Source organism: Lepus europaeus, chromosome 5 (genome assembly GCF_033115175.1).
Source record: "Lepus europaeus isolate LE1 chromosome 5, mLepTim1.pri, whole genome shotgun sequence".
Taxonomy (NCBI): domain Eukaryota; kingdom Metazoa; phylum Chordata; class Mammalia; order Lagomorpha; family Leporidae; genus Lepus; species Lepus europaeus.
In genome coordinates, this window is record NC_084831.1 from 31,669,590 (window position 1) to 31,693,293 (window position 23,704).

The 23,704-nt window shown below is 44.8% G+C and overlaps 1 protein-coding gene across 5 annotated transcripts in view; it reads right to left on the reverse strand.

Annotated features, from left to right (window-relative positions):
* TRIT1 (tRNA isopentenyltransferase 1) overlaps nucleotides 1-23,704 on the reverse strand; it is a 55,590-nt gene that overhangs the window by 21,982 nt on the left and 9,904 nt on the right. For 4 of the 5 annotated variants that reach the window (XR_009865915.1, XM_062191039.1, XM_062191041.1 and 1 more), the window contains exon 2: nucleotides 5,018-5,160. Coding sequence is in view for 4 of the 5 variants with exons in the window: in XM_062191039.1 (XP_062047023.1) it covers nucleotides 5,018-5,160 (143 nt within the window). In the remaining variant the exon portion in view is untranslated. Of the gene's footprint in view, nucleotides 1-4,956; nucleotides 5,161-23,704 lie in introns of all 5 variants that reach the window. The other variant, XM_062191040.1, reaches the window with a different exon arrangement.

Sequence of the window (23,704 nt, forward strand, 5' to 3'; positions counted from 1 at the left end):
AAGAGCAGAAAAGAGGGAAGGAGATGTGATAGGAGGGATTTCATGGGCAAAGGCTTAACTTGCCTGCCCAAGCCTTGAAACAACTATGATCTTGGGCAAAACTCTTTTTCTGTCAAATCAAAAGACAAATCAAATACTTCTGAAGGCATTTTCAGTCTGACACTGTGACTACATACTCTTAGTAAAATTCAAAATTCTCCCAGCTGGGGCTGGCACTGTGGAACAGCAGGTTAAGCTGCTGTCTGCAGCACCAGCATCCCATACAGGTGCCAGCTTGAGTTCTGGATGCTCCACTTCCAATTCAGCTCCCTACTAATCACCTGGGAAAGCAGCAGAAGATGGCCCAAATAACTGGGGCCCCCACACCCACATGGAAGACCCAGATGAAGCTCCTGGCTTCAGCCTGGCTCAGCCCAAGTCAATGTAAACATTTAGGGAGTAAACCAATGGATGGAAGATAGATCTCTCTCTCTCTCTGTAACTCTGCCTTTCAAATAAACATAAATACATCTTTTAAAAAAAAAAAAATCTCTTGGCCGGCGCCGCGGCTCACTAGGCTAATCCTCCGCCTTGCGGCGCCGGCACACCGGGTTCTAGTCCCGGTCGGGGCACCGATCCTGTCCCGGTTGCCCCTCTTCCAGGCCAGCTCTCTGCTGTGGCCAGGGAGTGCAGTGGAGGATGGCCCAAGCGCTTGGGCCCTGCACCCCATGGGAGACCAGGATAAGCACCTGGCTCCTGCCATCAGATCAGCGCGGTGCGCTGGCCGCAGCGCGCTACTGCGGCGGCCATTGGAGGGTGAACCAACGGCAAAAGGAAGACCTTTCTCTCTGTCTCTCTCTCACTATCTACTCTGCCTGTCCAAAAAAAAAAAAAAATCTCCCAGCCTCTTAAGTGATCTGATTAAGTCATCTGCTGTTGTTTTCCTTTGAAGGTTTCAGCATTCTTTTTTGTATCAATTCTTTCTGAACAACCCATTGTCTCAGACCCACAACTGACATTTGTTGATATACTGTTATTTGCAAAGGGTTTTCATAAACATTATCTCATTTGATACAACAGCCTCATAAAGCAGGTAGAGAAGGCAAAAAAATTATTTAATTATTTTGATTTGCATGTCCCTGATTAACAGAAAGGTTACCTTTTACATGTTTATCATCATTTGTATTTCTTCCTCTGTAAATTATTGCTCATGCCTTTTTTTTTTTTTTTTAAGATTTGTATATTTAATTGAAAGGCAGAATTACAAAGAAACAGGGAGAGAGAGAGAAAGATCTTCCATCCTCTAGTTTACTCCCCAAATGGCTGCAATGACCGAAGCTGGGCCAATCCGAAGCCAGGAGCCAGGAGCTTCTTCCAGGTCTCCCATGTGGGTGCAGGGGCCCAAAGACTTGAGTCATCCTCCACTGCTTTCCCAGGCACATTAGCAGGGAGCTGGATTGGAAGTGCAGCAGCTGGAACTCGAACCGGTACCCATATGGGATGCAGGCACTGCACACAGCAGCTTTACTTGCTACGCCACAGCGCTGGATTGGAAGTGGAGCAGCTGGGACTTGAACAGGCACCCATATGGGATGCCAGCACTGCAGGTGGCTGTTTTACCTGCTACACCACTGTGCTGACCTCTGTATATATTCTTCATAAGTTTAGGTACATCCATGTTTCTGCTATTAAATACAATGCTGTTATGAATAAGATCTACCAAAGATCTCCTGATAGACTTGTGGCAACAGTTTCTCTCAGGTGTACACCTAAAGTTCTGGTGGATATCTAGATTTGCCAATACAAGTCTTAATTCTTAAATATTTAAATCCAGCTATTTTCCTTTTTTAAAAAAAGGTAGAGGGCTGGCGCTGTGGTGTACCAGGTTAAGCTGCCACACAGAGCAGTTCTAATCCTGGCTGCTCCATTTCCGATCTAGCTCTCTGCTAATGTACCTGGGAAAGCAGATGATGGTCCAAATGTTTAGGTCCTTGCTACCCATGTGGAAGCCTAGATGGAGTTCCTGCCTCCTGGTTTCCACCTGACCCAGCCATGGCTATTGTGGCTATTTGGCGAGTGAACCAGCAGATGAAATATTTCTCTCTCTTTCAAATGAATAAATAAGCTTAAAATGGCATTACTATGGCCTTACTATGGCATGGGCATAGTAGCACTGTAATGGCTTAATTGGACTCTAGCATCAAATATCAAGAGAGCCCAGGATCGAGTCCTACTTTTGCTATTTTTTTTTTTTTAAAGAAAGATTTTATTTATTTATTTGAGAGATAGAGTTACAAACAGAGGGGTGGGGAGAGACAGAGAGAGAGAGATATCTTCCATCTGCTGGTTCACTCTCCAAACGTCCACAACGGCTAGAGCTGGGCCAATCTGAAGCCAGAAGCCAAGAGCTCCTCTGGGTCTCCCACATGGATGCAGGGACCCAAGCAGTTGGGCCATCTTCTACTGCTTTCCCAGGTCATAGTAGAGCTGGATCAGAAGAGGAGCAGCCAGGATACAAACCGGTGCCCATATGGGAAGCAGGCAAAGGCTTAGCCCACTAAGCCACAGTGCCGGCCCCCCTTCCTTCGCTTTTGATCCAGCCTCCTGCTATTGCACCTGGGAATGCTGCAGATGATGGCCCAAGAACTCCCACATGGGAGACCAGGATAAAGGTCTTGGCTCCTGGCTTCAGCCTGGCTCAGATCTAGCTGAAACAACTGAGGAGTGAACCAGCAGGTAGAAGATCTGTCTTTCTCTCTCTCCCTGTTGCTTTGCCTTTCAAAGAAAGAAATCCAGGGCTGACACTGTGGCTTAGTGAGTAAAGCCGCCACCTGCAGCACCAGCATCCTATATGGACACCTTTAGATTCCTGGCTGCTCTATTTCCAATCCAGCTCCCTGCTAATGCAGCTGGGAATGCAGCAGAAGATGACCCAAGTCCTTGGGCCCCTGCACCAACGTGGGAGACCCGGAGGAGGCTCCTTACTTCGGATTGGACCAGCTCTAGCCACTGTGGCCATTTGGAGAGTGAACCAGCAGATGGAAAGTCTCTCTCTGTCTCTGCCTCTCTCTCTAAGTTTGCCTTTCAAATAAATAAATAAATCTTTAAATACACACACACACACAACTACCTACTCAATTATATATTCTCTTATTTGTTTTGAAGTTTCATTATAAATATATATGTTTAATTTCAAATCCATCAGGAATTTATTATGTTGTACTTAATGCATCAGATATAATGAAGACCTGATTTTAATTTTTTCCAAAACAATTAACTGCCCCAGGAACAATCATGAACTATTTCATTATTTCTCCATTGTTTTGAAATGTCACCTTGATCATAAGATAAATATAATATAGATATTTTAATCTATATCTGGGTTTTCTATTCTGTGCAATAAATTTATCAAGTATTAAACATGCTACTATTATAACTACTATGGCTTTTTAATATGTTTCCATATCTGGCAGCCCATACATAAAAGGCAGTCTGGATATTAAACATAAGGGTAGTAATTAAAAAAAAAAAAAGATTTATTTATTTATTTATTTGAAAGCCAGAGTTACACAGAGAGAAGAGAGGCAGAGAGAGAGAGAGAGAGAGGTCTTCCATCTGCTGGTTCACTCCCCAATTGGCTGCAATGGCCAGAGCTGCGCCGATCCAAAGCCAGGAGCCAGGATCTTCTTCCAGGTCTCCCACACGGGTGCAGGCGCCTAAGGATCTGGGCCATCTTCTACTGCTTTCCCAGAGAGCTGGATGGGAAGTGGAGCAGCCAGGTCTTGAACCAGTGCTCATATGGGATGCCAGCACTTCAAGCCAGGGCATAAACCTGCTGTGCCACAGTGCCGGCCCCAGGGCAGTACTTCTTACATTATTTTTTTTCAAACATTACTTGGTCTTACCCAGAACTATTTTGTCCTTCTCCCCACAACAATCCCTGTGAAATTCCGAAATGTAACTCTACTTTATTTCCAAATTAATTCTGTATCCCAACTTAAAGGGTAGGAAACTAAAGGTGAGTGGAGTTGAGTAATAAACAATTTACCCAATAAATTGGCTCAGAGCTAGCGCTAGCGGGCAGAGCCACCACCTGCAGTGCTGGCATCCCATATGGATGCTGGTTCAAGACCTGACTGCTCTACTTCCAATCCAGCTCTCTGCTATGGCCTGGGAAAGCAGAAGATGGCCCAAGTCCTTGGACCCCTGCACTCACATGGGAGACCCAGAAGAAGCTCCTGGCTTCGGATCGAATCCTTTCCTCTCTCTGTGTAACTCTGACTTTCAAATAAATAAATAGATCTTTTAAAAAAGAGATTTATTTATTTATTTGAAAGGCAGAGTTAGTCTCCATCCGCTGGTTCACGTCCCAAATGGCTGCAACAGCTGGAGCTGCGCCAATCCAAAGCAAGGAGCCAAGAGCTTCCTCTGGGTCTCCCACGTGGGTGCAGGGGCCCAAGGACTTGGGCCATCTTCTACTGCTTTCCAAGGCCATAGCAGAGAGCTGGATCAGAAGTGGAGCAGCCGGGTTTCAAACCGGCGTCCATATGGGATGCCGGCGCTTCAGGCCAGGGCGTTAACCCGCTGCACCACAGCGCCAGCCCCATAAATAAATTTTTTAACAGAAAAGAAGAAGAAATTGCCGGGGCTGGCACTGGGGCACAACAGGTTGAGCCACTACCTACAATGCTGGCATTCCATATGAACACTGGTTTGAGTCCCAGTTGCTCCACGTCCAATACAGATCCCTCCTAATGTGCCTGGGAAGGCAGCAAAGAATGAATCAAGTGCCTGGAGCTCTGCATCCACATGGGAGACCCAGAAGGAGTTCTTGGCTCCTGGATTCAGCCTGGCCCAGTTGTGGCCATTTAGAGAGTGAACTAGCAAATGGAAGTTCTCTATGAATCTTTCTCTATAACTACTTTCAACTAAAACTAATAAATTTTTTTTAAAAAGGGGTAGCAGAAGAAAGAAAACCTTTTGGGGTTGGGCTGCTCTGTACCCATCATCAGGACTGGTTACTCTGTTTCCAAAGGATATCAGAGATGTTGCTTTGTTCCTGAAGTCTACCACTGTGTAATTGGTCACAAGAGGATCCACAAAGCTGATCATGTGATGCTGGCAGATCCTCTGTTCTTGGGCAGAAACCTTGTTGGTGATGATGTCTAAACCTTCATAGACCTAGGTGAAAAGAAAAACATGAGAAAGTCATCTGCTTCCACAAAATGCATGGCTGATGGGTAGAAATGGAGATCTAGCCTTCCTTCAGTCAAACACCTGGCCTATCAAAACACCAGGGCTGCTGTGCTGTGAGAGCACAGCCAGATCCACAAAATCCATACAAAATAAAAAGAAAATAGAGCATTGGCTTTCTTATCAAACAGCTCAGACTTTAAGATAAGAAAGGTAAATAAATCCATGCCAAAGTAAGAATTAATTCTGCAGTAAAAATTAATTCTGCTAGATTAAAAGGAGGTTCTTTAGGCCTTAATCCTAAGCATTTTTTAAATGGGCAGGATGTCTTATTTATTCTACTTAATCACAAGTCTCCAGAAAGGTAACATTCTGCAATGCTCATAGTTCTAAATGCTTAGATATTTCTTGGATTTAAATGGCTCTAAAAGGTTTTCAGAATTTGTATAAGATTGATTCCATTTGTGGAGAAGTGGCCTATCTACAAAGGTACACATAAAACACGCACATACACACTTTGAAGTCAGAACCCCTAATACTGCAGCTGTACTCTGGTGGAAACATTGTGATCTATCCAAATTACTGCTTCAGGGGGTCAGCACATATAGTCTAAATACTCAAAGGCAATATCCTGTCTGTAAGCTCTTGATCTGCCAATTCAACTAAAAAGTTCAAGTATATTTTCTCTAAATGTAAGGTCTCAGATGGAGAACAGATCTGAAAATACTAGTTTGAAAACAGGGATGAATGCTTTGGGATTAAATGTTCTCTCTGTAATCACTGATTCTACAGGGAGCACTGAATGAACAAATAATAAGTTCCGCGGAGCCCACAAAGATGTTAAAAGCACTTTTTATCTCACGTTTCCCTTTACTTATATGGGTGTCAAATAAGTGCAGTACAGTGTAATGGTTAGAAGGAAGAAGCCTGGCGCCAGGCTGCCTCAGATCAATTCCTAGCTCTGCCACTTATTCTTGGAATACTCTGTTACGAACCTCTGCATATCAATCCCTCATAAGCAAAATGGGGATAATAGTATCTCTCTCATAGGGTTGTCAATGAGGTAATTCAGGTAATTAAAAAAAAAAAAAAAAAAAAAAACCACTACTTTTGCCTGGCATACTGAAAGTGCATATAAGAATCATTATGTTGGCCGGCGCCATGGCTCAACAGGCTAATCCTCCGCCTAGCGGCGCTGGCACACCAGGTTCTAGTCCCGGTCGGGGCACCACATTCTGTCCCGGTTGTCCCTCTTCCAGGCCAGCTCTCTGCTGTGGCCCGGGAGTGTAGTGGAGGATGGCCCAAGTGCTTGGGCCCTGCACCCCATGGGAGGCCAGGAGAAGCACCTGGTTCCTGCCTTCGGATCAGCGCGGTGCGCTGGCCGCAGCACGCTGGCCGTGGCAGCCCTTAGAGGGTGAACCAACGGCGAAGGAAGACCTTTCTCTCTGTCTCTCTCTCACTGTCCACTCTGCCTGTCCAAAAAAAAAAAAAAAAGAATCATTATGTTACTACCTACACAAGTATTACCATCACCAACCACCACTGTGATCACAACACAGGAGAAAGTTCAATGTCACGGCTTAACCTTCTGAAGCCTCTGTGCTCTCAGCTACTGAGATTTAGTTATCCTGCAAGGATATAAGAAATCTTCAAATAAATAAAATTGTTACACAATAAAACAGTATACAGAAAAAAAATAACAAATCAACCACTGGAAAGTACCACCTCTGACTTTTTAACTCAATCTATGCCTAACAATAGAACTGTGTTCTTTTTTTTGACAGATAGAGTTAGATAGTGAGAGACACACAGAGAAAGGTCTTCCTTCCATTAGAACTGTGTTCTTAACACTTGAATATTGATAGAACCTAAGTCAGTGTCTCCTTTTCCTATTCTGCTGATAAAAGTCATAGGGTGCATTATACACAGATTTCTTCCACTGTACAACTTAAGAAAACTAACAGGAGAAAAGGAGTTAATAATTATGTTTCTCTCTCTCTCTCTTTCTCTCTTCCTACAACCTTAGCTGCCTCTGCAGTAATTGAGAATTCCAAATGCCCCAATGTTAAAAACTTCACATAGCAGGGCTGGTGCTGTGGCGCCGCGGGCTAATGCCCTGTGGCCTGAAGTGCCAGCATCCCAGGCCATCTAGGGAGTGAACCAGCAGAGGGAAGACCTCTCTCTGTGTCTCTGCCTCTCTCTGTAACTCTTTCAAATAAATAAAATAAATCTTTATTTTCACATCTAGATTTTGCCAATAGAGAATTTCTGAAAGCTTGTGAGTCCCTCACAGTAAAAAGGATTCTTATTTTTCACTCTGAGATTAATATTAAGGAAATGCATAGCAGCAAAATGTATAACTGCCAGCCCGCAAACTGTAACCAAGTGGAGATATCTTTACCAGCACATTCTCAGTGATGCAAAAGGCTACTTGATAAACTCATCTTGAGATCTGCCTAGAGGCCCCTAAGATGACAAGTTCAAACAGACAAACAAAAATTATTAAGATGGCCACTGAATGGTTGGCGCCATGGCTCAATTGGTTAATCCTCTGCCTGAGGCAGCGGCATCCCATATGGGCACTGGTTCTAGTCTCAACTGCTCCTCTTCCAGTCCAGCTCTCTGCTGTGGCCCCAAAAGGCAGTGGAGGATGGCTCAAGTCCTTGGGCCCTTGCACCCGCAAGTCCTTGGGCCCTTGCACCCACGCGGGAGAGCCCGAAGATGCTCCTGGTTCCTGGCTTTGGATCAGCACAGCTCCGGCCATTGCAGCCAATTGGGGAGTGAACCATCGGATAGAAGATCTCTCTCTCTCTCTGCCTCTCCTCTCTCTGTATAACTCTGACTTTCAAATAAATAAATAAATCTTTAAAAAAAGGAAGAAAGGGCCGGTGCTGTGGCTCAACAGGCTAATCCTCCGCCTTGCGGCGCCAGCACACCAGGTTCTAGTCCCGGTCGGGGCGCCGGATTCTGTCCCGGTTGCCTCTCTTCCAGGCCAGCTCTCTGCTATGGCCCAGGAGTGCAGTGGAGGATGGCCCAAGTGCTTGGGCCCTGCACCCCATGGGAGACCAGGAGAAGCACCTGGCTCCTGCCTTCAGATCAGCGCGGTGCACTGGCCGCAGCGCACTGGCCACGGCGGCCCTTAGAGGGTGAACCAACGGTGAAGGAAGACCTTTCTCTCTCTCTCTCACTGTCCACTCTGCCTGTCAAAAAAAAAAAAAAAAAAAAAAAAAAAAAAAGGAAGAAAGAAACATTTGGGCCAGTGTTGTAGCTGCAGGCTAAACTATCATGTCACTGGCATCCCATATGAGTGCCCAGCTGCTCTCTGCTTCCGATTCCATCCCCTGCTATTGGACCTGGGAAGGCAGCCGATGATCGCTTGAGTGCTTGGGCACCTGCACCCACGTGGGAGACCAGGAGGAAGCACCTGGCTCCTGGCTTCGGATTGGTGTGGCGCCAGCCATAGTGGCCATTTGGGGGGTGAACCAACGGAAGGAAGACCTCTCTCTCTCTCTCTCACTAACTCTATCTGTCAAATTAAAAAAAAAAAAAAAAAAAGATGGCCACTGAAATGACTAAACTGGTAAATTTTATGTTATATATTTTTACCCCAGTAAAAAAGATTTGGATGATAGATTTTAAGCACAAGGAAAAACTAGTGAATATTAGCAAGGAAGAAAATTTTCAAAATTCTGTTGAGAATTAGCAATGTTCTATTTTTATTTATTTATTTGAAAGGCAAAGTGACAATGAGAAATATGGAGAGAGAGAGAGAGAGAGAGAGAGAGAGAGAGAGAGAGAAAGAGAAAGAGAAAGCGAGAGCGCTTCCATTTGCTGGTTCACTAGTTAACTCGCTATAATAGCTAAGGATGACCAGGCCAAAGGAGCCTGGAACTCCATGCAGGTCTCCCACATGGATGAAAGGGGCCTCAGCACTCAAGCCATCATCGGCTGCCTTCCCAGGTCCAACAGCAGGGGATGGAATTGGAAGCAGAGAGCAGCTGGACACTCATACGGGATGCCAGTGACATGGTAGTTTAGCCTGCAGCTACAACACTGTCCCAAATGTTTCTTTCTTTCTTTTTTTTTAGATTTATTTATCTATTTGAAAGAGTTACACAGAGAGGAGAAGCAGAGAGAGAGAGAGATCTTCCATCCGATGGTTCACTCCCCAATTGGCCGCAATGGCCGGAGCTGCACTGATCCAAAGCCAGGAGCCAGGAGCTTCTTCAGGGTCTCCCGCGCGGGTGCAGAGGCCCAAGAACTTGGGTCATCCTCTACTGCTTTCCCAGGCTGCACCACAGTGCCGGCCCCCCAGTGTTTATTTCTTGAACCAAGTTGTGGTTATACATGTACTTTCACTTTATTTGAAAGACAGAGACAGAGACATACAGACAAATGTTTCACCCACAGTTCACTTCCCAAATACCTACAATAGCTGGGGCTGGGCCAGCCAAAATCAGGAGCCCAGAACCTAATTCAGGTCTCTCATATGGTTGGCAGGGACTCAACGACTTAAACCATCATCTGCAGCATCCCAGAATGCACATTAGCAGAAGGCTAAAATTAGAGGCAGAACCAGAACTTGAACCAGGCACTCCAATGTGGAATGCAGGCACCCCAAGTTGCATCTTAACCACTGATTATTTATTGAGCTGCATAGCTTTAAATTATATTTTATGGGTATATATTTATCAATTACAATCATATTTCAGGCCCAGGCACTGTGGCACAGTGGGTTAAGCAACAAGAGAACAGCTTCCAAGTTTGGTTCCTTCCCCCAAGTTATCTTCCCTTTTTTATTTCATTTTCTTCCCATTTAAAATTAGATTCTGAAGCCCTCCACTTTCTTGCCTTTATGGATTAAACCTGCCTTGAAAACCACAACCTTGGATTATGGATCAACCTTTGGGATCAGGGCCAATGATGTGACACAGTGGGTTAAACCACCACTTGGCATCCCATATTGGGAGTGTTAGTTCAACTATTGGCTGCTTTGCCCCTGGTCCAGCTTCCTGTTGGTGTGCCTGGGAAGGCAACAGAAGATGGCTCAAGTGCTTGGGCTCTTGCCACCCACATGTGAGACCAGGATTGATTTCCTTGTGTCTGGCTTTGGACTGGCCCAAAGCTAACTTTTGCAGCCATTTGAGGAAGAAACCAGCAGAAGGAAGATCTGTCTATCCCCACCTTTCTTTATGGTTCTGCTTTTCAAATAAATAAATCTTTCATGGAAAATATGTATTATCATTTTTTAAAGATTTACTTATTTGAAAGGCAGAGTTAGAGAGAGAGAGAGAAGGAAAGACAGAGAGAGAGAGAAAGAGATCTTCCATCCACTAGCTCACTCCCCAAATGGCTGCAACAGCTGGGGCTAGGCCAGGCTGAAGCCAAGAGCCAGGAGCTTCTTCCACCTATATGAGTGCAGGGGCCCAAAGACTTGAGCTATCCTCTGCTGTTTTCCCAGGCCATTGGCAGGGAGCTGAATTGAAGTGGAGCAGCCAGGATGCTAGAACCAGTGCCCATATGGGATGCTGGTGCTGCAGGCCATCGTGGCTTAACCCACTGCGCACCAGCACCTGCCCTTAGACTTATCTTTTTTTTTTTTTTTTAACTTTTTGTTTTTGACTGTGTGTGTGTGTGGTTTTTTTGTTTGTTTGTTTGTTTTAATTTTTTCACAGGCAGAGTGGACAGTGAGAGAGAGAGAGAGAAAGGTCTTCCTTTGCCGTTGGTTCACCCCGCAATGGCCGCTGCAGCCGGTGCACTGCGGCTGGCGCACTGCGCTGATTCGAAGGCAGGAGCCAGGTGCTTCTCCTGATCTCAAATGCGGGTGCAGGGCCCAAGGACTTGGGCCATCCTCCACTGCACTCCCTGGCCACGGCAGAGAGCTGGCCTGGAAGAGGGGCAACCGGGACAGAATCCAGAGCCCCAACCGGGACTAAAACCCAGTGTGCCAGCGCCACAAGGCGGAGGATTAGCCTATTGAGCCGCAGCGCCGGCCTTAGACTTATCTTTTAATTTCATTTTTCCATGAACTTTCTGAAGCATCCTCATACAATTATCTCTTCTCTGCTTGCTGCCACACCACTGCTCCATGGACATCTCATTCCCTGAGATTGCTAATAAACTCTGAATGCTAAATACTAACAATTCTCTACCAAGCTCTTGAAACAACAAATGGAAAAAGCAGCTATCTGATGCCATTTGAGCTCTCTTCCTAAGTCACTCCTTCAGTTTCTCTGGATTTTCTTCCTAGATCACTATCCCTTCCCTCATTCTCCTTCACCAAGGCCTACCACTGATTACTAATGTCTGCCACAGAAACAACTCTGAGATAGGGCTCAACGGTTCCTATGGTGCCTGCCATTTCTATTCAATAACTTTCTCTGGGTGACACCCATGGCTTGTACAACTATTTCCTGCTGGAATCTCCCAAAATCCCCATCTGCAACTTAGTTCTCTGTTGTAGTGCCAGATAAGTATACTGAACGAACTGTGGACATTTCCATCAGCAGTAACAGGCATATAGCTTAGTGAAGGGGTGAACAGCAGGGATTCTAGAGCTAGATCACATGGACGTGAGTCCCACATAACCTGAGGCAAATTATTTAACTTTTCTATGCCTCAAATCCCTCATTTATAGAATGAAGGTAATCTTAAATCTAACCTCAAAGGGTTATTTTGATGATTCAGTAATAATATATACAAAGCATTTGGTATAGGGGGTCTTCTCCCAGAAAGCAGTCAGTAAATGTTAGCTAACTAGCTAAAGCTATCAACATCACCATTCCAAACAGATACCTGAAACCTGACAGGTGCAAAACTGAATTCATTATCTTCTCGGCCATACTCTGATGAGCTACCTAGATAAACCAAAAACCTTGAAGTGAGGCAGGCATTGTGGTGCAGCAAGTTAAGCCACTACTTGTGATGCCAGCAACCCATTTGGAGTGCCAGTTTCAGTACCAGCTGCACCACCCCTGATCAAGCTTTCTGCTAATGCATCTACCATTTTTTTGTTTGCTTGTTTTCTTGCTTGCTTGTTTAGTTGTTCGAGTTGTTTATATACTCTGGCTTTTTTTTTGTTTGTTTGTTTGCTTGGTTTTTTTTGACAGGCAGAGTTAGTGAGAGAGAGAGAGAGAGAGAGAGAGAAAGGTCTTCCTTTTCCGTTGGTTCACCCCTCAATGGCCGCTACAGCCGGCACGCTGCACCGATCCGAAGCCAGGAGCCAGGTGCTTCTCCTGGTCTCCCATGTGGGTGCAGGACCCAAGGACTTGGGCCATCCTCCACTGCACTCCCGGGCCATAGCAGAGAGCTGGACTGGAAGAGGAGCAACCAGGACAGAATCTGGAGCCCCAACCGGGACTAGAACCCAGAGTGCCAGCGCCGCAGGCGGAGGATTAGCCAAGTGAGCCGTGGCACTGGCCTCTGCTAATGCATCTAAGAAAGCATCAGATGATGGCTCAGATGCTTGGGTCCCTGACACCCATATGGGAGACTGGATTGAGTTTTTGGCTCCTGGCTTCAGCCTGGCCCAGTCCTGGCTGTTGCAGGCATATGGGAAGTTAACCAGCAGATTTAAGATCTCTCTCACTTTCAAATAAAATGAAAATAAATAAATTGATAGCTTTTTAAAAATTACCAGATTAGAAAGAGTAAATTAGCTTCAGGAACAAGTTGGCAAGTATTCCATTTAGTTGTTTTTTTTGGTTTTTTTTTTTTTTAAGATTTATTTATTTACTTGAAAGTGAGAGTTACACAGAGAGGAGCATCAGAGAAGTCTTCCATCCGATGGTTCACTTCCCAGATGGCCGCAACCACTAGAGCTGCACCAATCCAAAGCCAGGAGCTTCTTCCGGGTCTCCCACATGGGTGCAGGAGCCCAAACACTTGGGCCATCTTCTACTGCTTTCCCAGGCCACAGCAGAGAGCCGGATTGGAAGTGGAGCAGCTGGGTCTCGAACCAGTGCCCATATGGGATGCCGGTGCTTCAGGCCAGGACGTTAACCCACTGAGCCACAGTGCCGGCCCATTGTTTTTTGTTTGTTTGTTTTTGTTTTTGTTTTTTTTTTAAGATTTATTTATTTGAAAGTCAGAATTAGACACAGATATCTTTCATCCACTGGTTCACTCCCTAAATGCCCACATGGCCGGGGTTGGGCCAAGCCAAAGCCAGGAGTCTGAAACTTCATCCTGGTCTCCCACATGGGTGTCAGGGGCGCAAGTGTTTGGGCCATCCTCTGCTGTTTTCCCAGGAAAATCAGCAGGGAGCTGAACTGGAAGCAGAGCAGCCAGGAACTCAAACTGGCACTCATGGAATACCAGTGCTGCAGGTGGTGGCTTAATCCATTGGACCACAGTGCCGGTACTTCCGTTTAGCTTATTCAGCAAAAATTAAAAAGCAGATGTGCTGAATAAATTGGACAGCTTAAGATGCTCAAAAAGCTGGAGAACCTGTACCTGGGCCTGTTCCGTCAGTATGGTAAGAGGAGTGGTTTGGAATCTATAGATTTTTTTTTTTTAGTATTCTTATGGCTCTCTCTCTTTAAGAGAAAAGAGACTAGAATCATCCAAAGTCATGTTTTTCAAACTGAGACAGACATAATATGTATGCAATGCACCCTTCCAGAGTATCAATCTTACTAAGTGGCTAAAAAAATTCTGAAACATTTTTGCATCTGAATAAAAACAGATTAGGGCAGAGAACACACAATTGGCACGTACTTTTAAACACATGAGAAACTGCCATGCAGAGCCTCTACAGTGGCTGTTTAGAAGTTCACCTGCAAATACCCAAGAAGGATGAATATGAGTAAACTCAGATCATCCACCCAAACATATCACTGAAATTTTATCCCAGAAATACTAAGACTCAAAGAGCTCCCCTGGCATATGTAACTGGAGGAGACACAGGATTAAAGTCTCCATGTTCTGCCTATAATCCAAGCTGTTTCTGCTGCCTCTCACCAGTAGAATTTTTATCCCTATTTGACTCTGCTTGCCTGCTTGAAGTAATAAATTCCTTCTGAGGTGGAATTAAAGAAGACAGCTACCACACTGAAAACCTTTTCAAGGTTCTCAAGAGATAACATGAAATAAAGTCAGAAATATACCCACAGACAATGCCAGGTAACTCTAATGCTGGGCCAGAAACAAAGGTCTTGTTTGAGAAAATCCAGTTCAAAACTAAGTTTTCATTCTGTGACCATCTTTGTGACCCATTTTGATGGTTTTGGTGATATTTTATCTTAAGACATCTATGATAGCTACGCTGCTCTATTACTCATTTGGAGGTGTGTCTGGGTCAGGAGAGGCAGCATGGTATAGTGGAGCCAGACTGGGTTTGGATTCCGTTATGGCCTCCATTTGGCAGGTTAAGTATCAAACTTTTTTTGCCTCAAATTTGCTCATCTGTAAAATGGGAGTAAGAGCGCTGTAAAATGAGAGTAATAACACTCCTCATTAGGTTATTCTGAAACTTAGCATTATCATATTTAAAATGATTACAACAGGGGCAGGTGTTATAGCATAGTGAGCTAAGCTTGTGGTGTCCATATCCCATATCAGAATGTGGGTTCAAGTCCCAGCTGCTCCACATCAGATCTAGCTTCCTGCTAATTCATCTAGGAAGGCAAAAGGGGCTGGCTCAAGGACTTGGTCCTATCACTTAAGTGAGAGACCCAGATGGAGTTCTGGGCTCCCAACTTCAGCATGGTCTAGCCCTGGTTGTTGTAGGCATTTGAAAAGTGAACCAGTAGATAGAAGATCTTGATACCTCTCTCTCTCTCTCCCTCCCTCTCCTGATTTTTCCCCAATCCCTCTCCCTCTCTCTCTGTAGCTCTGCCTTTCAAGTAGGTGAAAATAAACAAACATTTTTAAAATGTTTAAAATAGGTCCAGGCAAATGAAAGTACTTGACATTATCTATAATGAAATGGTGATAGTTATACAAGATTTTCCTAGGCTCTTCAAGGTGAACTCCGTGGCTAGGGTTTGAAAGAAAAGAACCATAAAATACCAGAGCTGATAGACGTGTTAGACACCGAGGCAATGTATGACCCACAAAGCCTAAAATACTTACTATCTGGCTCTTACAAGAAAAGGTTTGCCAATCCTTGATCTAATCTAATAAGCTTCCCTCCCCAATATATCCAAAGAGCAAACAATTGCTCAGAGAAGGCGAATTGTCCAGGATTACAAATAGTGAATCAGGGACAATGCTGGCCTGAAATCCAGTTTTCCCAGTAAACGTGTTCACCAGGCTAAATGTAGATCTTAGAGTAGGGAAAAAACTGAAAATTGGGAGAGAATAATGGTATCTGAAGAGTTGGGCAAATCATCTAATTATAATCCATAGGTATTTACTGACTGCTGTTAAGTCTGGGCCAACCCTTGGGACATCAGCATCCCATATCAGAGGCCTATTTGAGTTACAATTACTCTGCTTCTGATCAAGCTCCCTGCTAATACACCTGCAAAGCAGCGGATGATGACTCAATTACTTGAGTTCCTGCCACCCATTCTGGAGACGTGGATGGAGTTCTTGGCTCTCAGCTTTGACCTGGGGACGAGCCAGAAGATACAAATGACAACAAACATATCAGAAGATGCTCAACATCATTAGTCATTAGAGAAATACAAATCAAAACCATAGTGGGGTGGGTGCGGAGACTCAACAAGTTTAGCCACTGCTTGCTTGCAATGCTGGCATCCCATATTGGGTGTGCTGGAATACTAAGTACTCCACTTCAGAGCCAGCTTCCTGCTAATGCACCTGGGAGGCAGCGGTTGATGGTCCAGCTACTTATGCTGTTCCCAACCATGTAGGGAGACTGGATGGAGCTTCTAGCTCCTGCTTCAGCCTGGCCAACCCTGGCTGTTGTGGCCATCTGGGGAATGAACCAGTGGATAAATCTCTTGATCTATTTCTCCCACTGTGTCACTCTTTCAAATAAACAAATAAATCTTAAAAAAAAAAAAATAGTGAGATATGACTAGGGTGGTTATTAAAAAAAAAAAAAATACCTGTTAAAGATATGGAGAAACAGGTACCTCACACATTACTGGAGAGAATATAAAATGGGGGAATACTACAGAAAACAGTTTTGCAGTTCCTCAAAAAGTTAAACAGAATTTCTATATGATCCAGCAATTACATTCCTATATATTACCCAAACTAAATGAAAACAAGTACTCAAATACATGTACATACCTATTTATAACAGCACTATTTACTACAGCCTAAAGGTGCTAAAGCCCATGAACAGATAAACAAATTGTAGCACATATAAACAATGCATAACATTCAACCATTAAAAAGAATGAAGCAGGGGGCAGAACCATGGCATAGTAGATTAAGCTGCTGCCTGTGACAGGGCATCCCATATGGGCAACAGTTCAAGACCAGGCTGCTCCACTTCCAATCCAGCTCCCTCCTAATGCACCTCGGAAGGCAGCAGAGGATGGCCAAGCACTTGGACCCATAAACCCACATGGGAGACAAGGAAGAAGTTCCTGGTCCCTGGCTTTCGTCTGGCCCAGCCCTGGCCATTGCAGCCATTTGGGGAGTGAGCCAGCAGGTGGAAGATTCTCATTCTCTCTTTCTTCTCTCTCTTTCTAATTCTGCCTTTCAAATAAATAAAAATAAATTTTAAAAAATGAGGTACTAGGCCGGCGCCGCGGCTCACTAGGCTAATCCTCCACCTTGCGGTGCCGGCACACCGGGTTCTAGTCCCGGTCGGGGCACCGATCCTGTCCCGGTTGCCCCTCTTCCAAACCAGCTCTCTGCTATGGCCAGGGAGTGCAGTGGAGGATGGCCCAAGTCCTTGGGCCCTGCACCCCATGGGAGATCAGGAGAAGCACCTGGCTCCTGCCATCGGATCAGCGCGGTGCGCCGGCCGCAGCACGCCTACCACGGTGGCCATTGGAGGGTGAACCAACGGCAAAAAGAAGACCTTTCTCTCTGTCTCTCTCTCACTGTCCACTCTGCCTGTCAAAAAAAAAAAAAAAAAAAAATGAGGTACTAATGCTACAACTAAGGTGATCAAAAAGACAATATGTCACATATGGTATGATCCCATTTGTACAACATACCCAGAACAGATAAATCCATGTAGAGAAAGCAGACTGGTGGTTTCTGAAGGTTGGAAAAAAGGGGAAATGTGTAGTAATTGCTTAATAGGCACAGAATTGTTTTTTTTTTTTTGAGTGATGAAAATATTTTGTGGATAGAGGTGATGATTGTACAACATTGTGATTGTACTATGCCTCTGAATTATATATTTTAAAAGAATTAAAGGCCGGCGCCGCGGCTCACTAGGCTAATCCTCCGCCTTGCGGCACCGGCACACCGGGTTCTAGTCCCGGTCGGGGCACCGATCCTGTCCCGGTTGCCCCTCTTCCAGGCCAGCTCTCCACTGTGGCCAGGGAGTGCAGTGGAGGATGGCCCAGGTACTTGGGCCCTGCACCCCATGGGAGACCAGAAGCACCTGGCTCCTGCCATTGGATCAGCGCGGTGTGCCGGCCGCAGCGCGTTACCGCGGCGGCCATTGGAGGTTGAACCAACGGCAAAAGGAAGACCTTTCTCTCTGTCTCTCTCTCACTGTCCACTCTGCCTGTCAAAAAAAAAAAAAAAAGAAAGAAAGAAAGAATTAAAAGTGAATTTTACCTCAGTAACAAAATAACATAAAACAAACATATCCTCTAATAATGTGTGCATCCTCTCATCCAAAAATCCCATCCTAGGTATCTACCCTGAAGACAAAATCATATACAGGCGAAAAGATGTATGTGCAAAGATGTTTATACACCATTATTTAGAATATCAAGAAACTTAACACTCTAAATCTTCAGTAGAAATCTGGTTAAGTAAATTAATACCCATCAATAAAATAAAATGCTTCTCAGATATTTAAAACATTTTATAGAACTGGAAAATTTACACTATTCAAGTCCTATTACAAAGCTTCAATAATCAAGACAAAGTAATATTAGCAAACAATAGACACATAGTCCATAAAACAGAAAACCCAGAAATACTCACACAAATATAGTCAACTGAGTTTTGACAAAAGTACAAAAATGCAATTCAATGGAGAAAAAATGATCTTTCAGAGCCAGGGTTGGGGTACAGTGGATTAAGCTGCTGCCTGCTGCACCAGCATTCCCTGAGCCCCTCTGGGTTCAAATCCCAGCTGCTCTATTTCCAATCCAGCTCCCTGCTAATGCGCCTGGGAAAGCAGCAGAAAACAGCCAAATAGCCAAAGTGCCTGGACCCTTGCCACTCACGTGGGAGGCAGAAATGGAGTTCCAGCCTCCTGGTTTTAGCCTGGCCCAGCCCTGGCTGTTGCAGCCATTTGGACAGTGAACCAATGGGTGGAAGATCTCTCTGTCTTTCCCTCTCTGCGTTTAACTCTGCCTTTCAAAGAAACAACTAAATCTTTAAATTTAAAAAAAAAAAAAAAACTTTCAAAAATGGTGCTGCTAGGGGACCACCGTGGGTTAAAGCCCCACCCTGCAGCACCAGCATACCATATGGGCAAGTTCTGGCTGCCCTACTTCTGATCCAGCTCCCTGCTAATGTGCCTGGGAAAGCAGTGGAGGATGGCCCAATTCCTTGGAACCCTGCACCAACACTGAAGACCCAGAAGAAGCTCCTGGCTCTTGGCTTTGGATCTGCTCAGCTTCGGCCGTTGCGGCCGAACCAGCAGGTGGAAGACTTTCTCTCTCTGTCTCTACTTCTCTCTGTAACTCTACCTCTCAAATAAATAAAAAATAAATCTTAAAAAAAAAAAAAAAAAACAGTGCTGGGCCAGCACTGTGGCACAGTAGGTTAGTCCTACAGCATCCCATATGGGCACCAGTTCTAGTCCTGGCTGCTCCTCTTCTGATTCAGCTCTCTGTTGTGGCCTGGGAAAATAGTAGCAGATAGCCCAAGTGCTTGGGCACCTGTACCCCATATGGGAGACCCAGAAGAAGCTTCTGGTCACTGGCTTAGGATCAGCCCAGCCATTTGGGGAGTGAACCAGTGGATGGAAGATCTTTCTCTCTGTCTCTCCCGTTCACTGTCTGTAACTCTATCTCTCAAATAAATAAATTTTAAAAAATAAATAAATAAAATGGTTCTGGTACAAACTGACATCCACATATATCATAACTTATACAAAAGTTAACTCAAAACAGATCACAAACCTAAATGTAAAGTGGAAAACCACAAAACTTCTTAAAAAGAAAAAAAAAAAAAAAAAAGTGGGGAGCGGGGGAGGGAGCAGGCCTTTACAACAGTGGTTAAACCAGGACTGGCCTGCATACTGGAGTGATTGATTTGAGTCCTGTCTCTCCTTTGGATCCAATTTCCTGATAATGTGTACCCTAGGAGGCAGCAGATGATGGCTCAAATGTACTTGAGATCCTGCCACTCATGTGGGAGACCCTAACACCTGGATGCCTGGCCCAGTCCCAGCTTTGGCAGGCACGTAAGCAGTAAGCCAACAAATGGATGATCTCTATATTTTGCTCTCTGTCTTTCAAATAAATAAAACTTTAAAACAATTAAGTTTAAAATAAAGGTAGGTCCTCGCTGTGGCGTAACAGATAGAGCTGCCAACTGCAGTGCTGGCATCCCATATGGATGCTGGTTTGAGTCCTGGCTGCTCCACTTCTGATCCAGCTCTCTGCTATGGCCTGGGAAGGCAGAAGATGACCCAAGTGCTTGGGCCCCTGCATCTGCATGGGAGATCCAGAAGAAGCTCCTGGCTTCACATCAGCCCAGCTCCAGCCATTGTGGCCATTTGGGGAGTGAACCAGAGGATGAAAGACCTCTCTCTGTCTGTGCCTCTCTGTAACTCTTTCAAATAAAAATAAATAAATCTTTAAAAAATTAAAATAAAGGAAAATCTGCATGACCACTGGCATTGACAAAATTTTTTTTTTTAAGTTTTAACACCAAAGACACAAAAGAAACACAATCCACAAAGGAAAATTTAGCATTTTTTGCTCTGTGAACACTGTGAAGAGACTAATAAAATAAGCCACAGGCCAGGAGAAAGGATTTGTAAATAATACATATGGTAAAGGACTTGTACCCAGAATATATAAATAACTCTCAATTTAATAAGAAAATAACTGTACTTCCATGGACAAAAGATCTAATAGGAACCAGCACTGCGACACAGTGGGTTAAGCCAGCATCTGAAGCACTGGTAGCCCAAATGGGTGCAGGTTCAAGTCCAGGTTGTTCCACTTCCCATCCAGTTCCCTACTAACGTACCTGGGAAAGCAATGAAAGATGTCCCAAGTGCTTGAGCCCCTGCATCCACATGGGAAATGTGGAAGAAGCTCCTGGCTTCACCTGCTGTTGTGGCCATTTGGGGAGTAAACCAGTAGATGGGGGGTTTCTCTCTCTCTCTCTCTCTCTCTCTCTCTTCCTCTGCCTCTGTGTAACTCTTTCAAGTAAATAAATCTTTTAAAAAAAAAATCTGATAGACTCTTCACTAAAGATACATAAATGTCAAATAAGCATATGAAAAGATATTTAAAATCATTAGTCTTCGGCTGGAGCCGCAGATCAACAGGCTAATCTTCCGCCTGCGGCGCTGGCACACCAGGTTCTAGTCCCGGTCGGGGCGCCAGATTCTGTCTCGGTTGCTCCTCTTCCAGGCCAGCTCTCTGCTATGGCCTGGGAGTGCAGTGGAGGATGGCCCAAGTGCTTGGGCCCTGCACCCGCATTTGAGATCAGGAGAAGCACCTGGCTCCTGAGCCTTCGAATCAGTGCAGTGCGCCGGCCGCAGCGCGCAGGCCACAGCCCGCAGGCCACAGCGGCCATTGCAGGGTTAACCAATGGCAAAGGAAGACCTTTCTCTTTGTCTCTCTCTCTCACTGTCCACTCTGCCTGTCAAAAAAATAAAAATAATAAAAAATAATAAAAAATAAAAATCATTAGTCTTCAGGGTAATGTAAATTAACCACAATAAAATACCTGATTTAAGGGATCAGGCTGTGGCATAGTGGGTAAAGCCGCCGTGTGCAATGCCAGTATCCCATATGGGCACCACTTTGAGTACCGACTTCTCCACTTCTGATCCAGCTCTCTGCTGTGGCCTGGCAAAACCGCAGAGGATGGCCCAAGTCCTTGGGCCCCTGCACCCGAGAAGCAAAAAAAATCCTGCCCTGAGTCAAATGTATCTAAAGAATCCAACAAAAAACATAGAAACCAAAAAAATTCCATTAAATCACACTAGAGCATATGTGTGAATCCCCATATACCCAAGTCACATTTGTTCTTTAAACATACACCAGCATTTCTTTTTTGAAGTGGTGCTGATTCATCACCCTGCCCCAGGCCCTGAAGCATAAGGGTAGCACCTCCCTATCACAGATCTGAATCTGCAAGCCTCCTGTCTGCTTGCCTAGCTTTCCCAGTGGGCCAGTAGTCACTTCTCCTTCTCTAACTAACACAGGTTTGACTCCAAGTTCTCCCCTTAGAGCAAAAAAATGGCCATATCTGTGCAATCTACCTAGCTTAATACTGTAGCCAAAGGAAAACAAAATCCATTTACAATGGAGGCAGCCCAAGGGACCTGAAAGTCACATACATATGTTTCAAAAACTGAGATTTCCTCTTTAGCCTCTTGTCAGTCTCATTCCATTTAAATACCTCCTCTGCCAACTATGTCAAAGGGCCCCCAGATAGGCCTGGTCTCTCCCAACTTATCAGCCTTTATGCCTTTAATTTCATGTTCTAGTAAACCACCGTGATCTACCATCCCACCTCTTCTATCCCTCCCCTATGCATCCAGGTCTCCCTAGAGCACTATCAGACAGACTGTCCTTTGGTACAAAACACTGTTCCTAAATTATGTCCCAAAGCAGACAAAAAGAACACAGAGTTCCACTTCTATTAGATGACACATACCCTGCTTACTAGTCAGTCTGCCAAAAATCATTTGCTTCTCCCCTTGTAGGTTTAGGCAAACACAAAGGGAACTGCATTTCTGGGTCTGATTGCTGTGTCTCCACAGCACTTGAAGACTTAAGGCATTAGAGACACTTCCTCTCTGTAAACCCAAACAGAGCTCTTTGTTTATTTTTTCTCAGCATATATAGTTGGTGGTCTGTACTTCCAGGCAGTCATTGGCCATGTGTGGCCAGTGCCTTCAAGTCTCTCAGAACAATGTCCCATCTGGTCACTGAAGGCTATGCGTTGTACCTTGAATTTACGTGCCAAGATAGGACTTGGGCTGAAAGGAAGACCGTGAGTATCATCTTCCTGAAATGTATCAGACTCTACACAGGAGCTAGAAGACCCAGATCCAATTCCCAGCTGTGAGTGTCTCACAGTGTGATCTCTGGTCTGCTCTGTAATCCTTCTGTGCCTCAGTTTTTCCATCTTGGAAAACAAAGATTACATTACCTGTCTATCCTGGAATTCAGACTCTCCATTACTGAATGAGAATATTTATGTTTGTTTCTACAATCTGCAAAGGTGCTGGGGTTCGGAAAGCTCAGAAAATTAAGCACAAATGTAGTTTCTCATTCCTGGCAAAAGAAATCTGTAGTAGTACCCAGCAAGAGTGTTTGAGCAACTAAATAATCCCTCAGCTGGCAGTTCTGACCTCCACTCTACAAATCACAGACTAAAGAATGGGAAGCAAGAGGCCAGGCAGGACCTTGAGATGCTTGGTGGCTACAGACCCAAGCCACTGCATATCAGGTTCCACGGAGAAATTACCATGCTGGACATACTACACTTAACCACCACATTGTAGTTTTACCTCATGGAAGCTACCTCAATACTTAAAACATTTACTTATTCAAGTTTACAAAAAACGAGCACTTTCCCTGGAAAGGAAATGCCTGTAGGGTTTGCCTTAGGATCACCATACAGTTAAGGTAAGACAAGGGTTGACAGAAGTAGGAGGTGCAAGGCAATTTACGATTTAAGGCAGTGTTTTACAAATTTTTAAGATTTATTTATTTGAAAGGCAGAGCAGAAAAGAGACAGCGACAAAGATCTTCCATCTGCTTGTTCACTTCCCAAATGGCCACAAGGGGCGTGGCCAGGCTGAAACCAGGAACCAGGAACTCCATCCTTATCTCCTACAAGGGTGGTAGGGACTCACCTGCTGCCTCCCTAGGTGCATTAGCAGGGAACTGGATCTGAAGCAGAGTAGCCAGAAGTTAAACCAGGCACTCCAATATGGAATGCAGGCCCCAGGTGGTGGCTCAATCCACTGTGCCACAATGCCTACCCCTACAATTGTTTCTGAGTTACTGTTACACTTCTGAATACAAAATTCTGAGCAGCATACCAAAAGGGATTATTAAAATGCAAACATCGGTTTCTAAAAACTCAGTTTGGAAACTTGAAAAAGCCCTCTAATTATCACTTTCCATTTGGTCACCCTTTGGTCTGTTACAGTTCTGTCAAGACTCTCCACGAGGTCGTTTCCCCCTTGTTCCAGTAAACACTCTGCGTCTTTGGTATCAACTTCAGATTAAATTACAACTCAGCTGTAGCAAGTTTTAACCCCCAAAGCAAC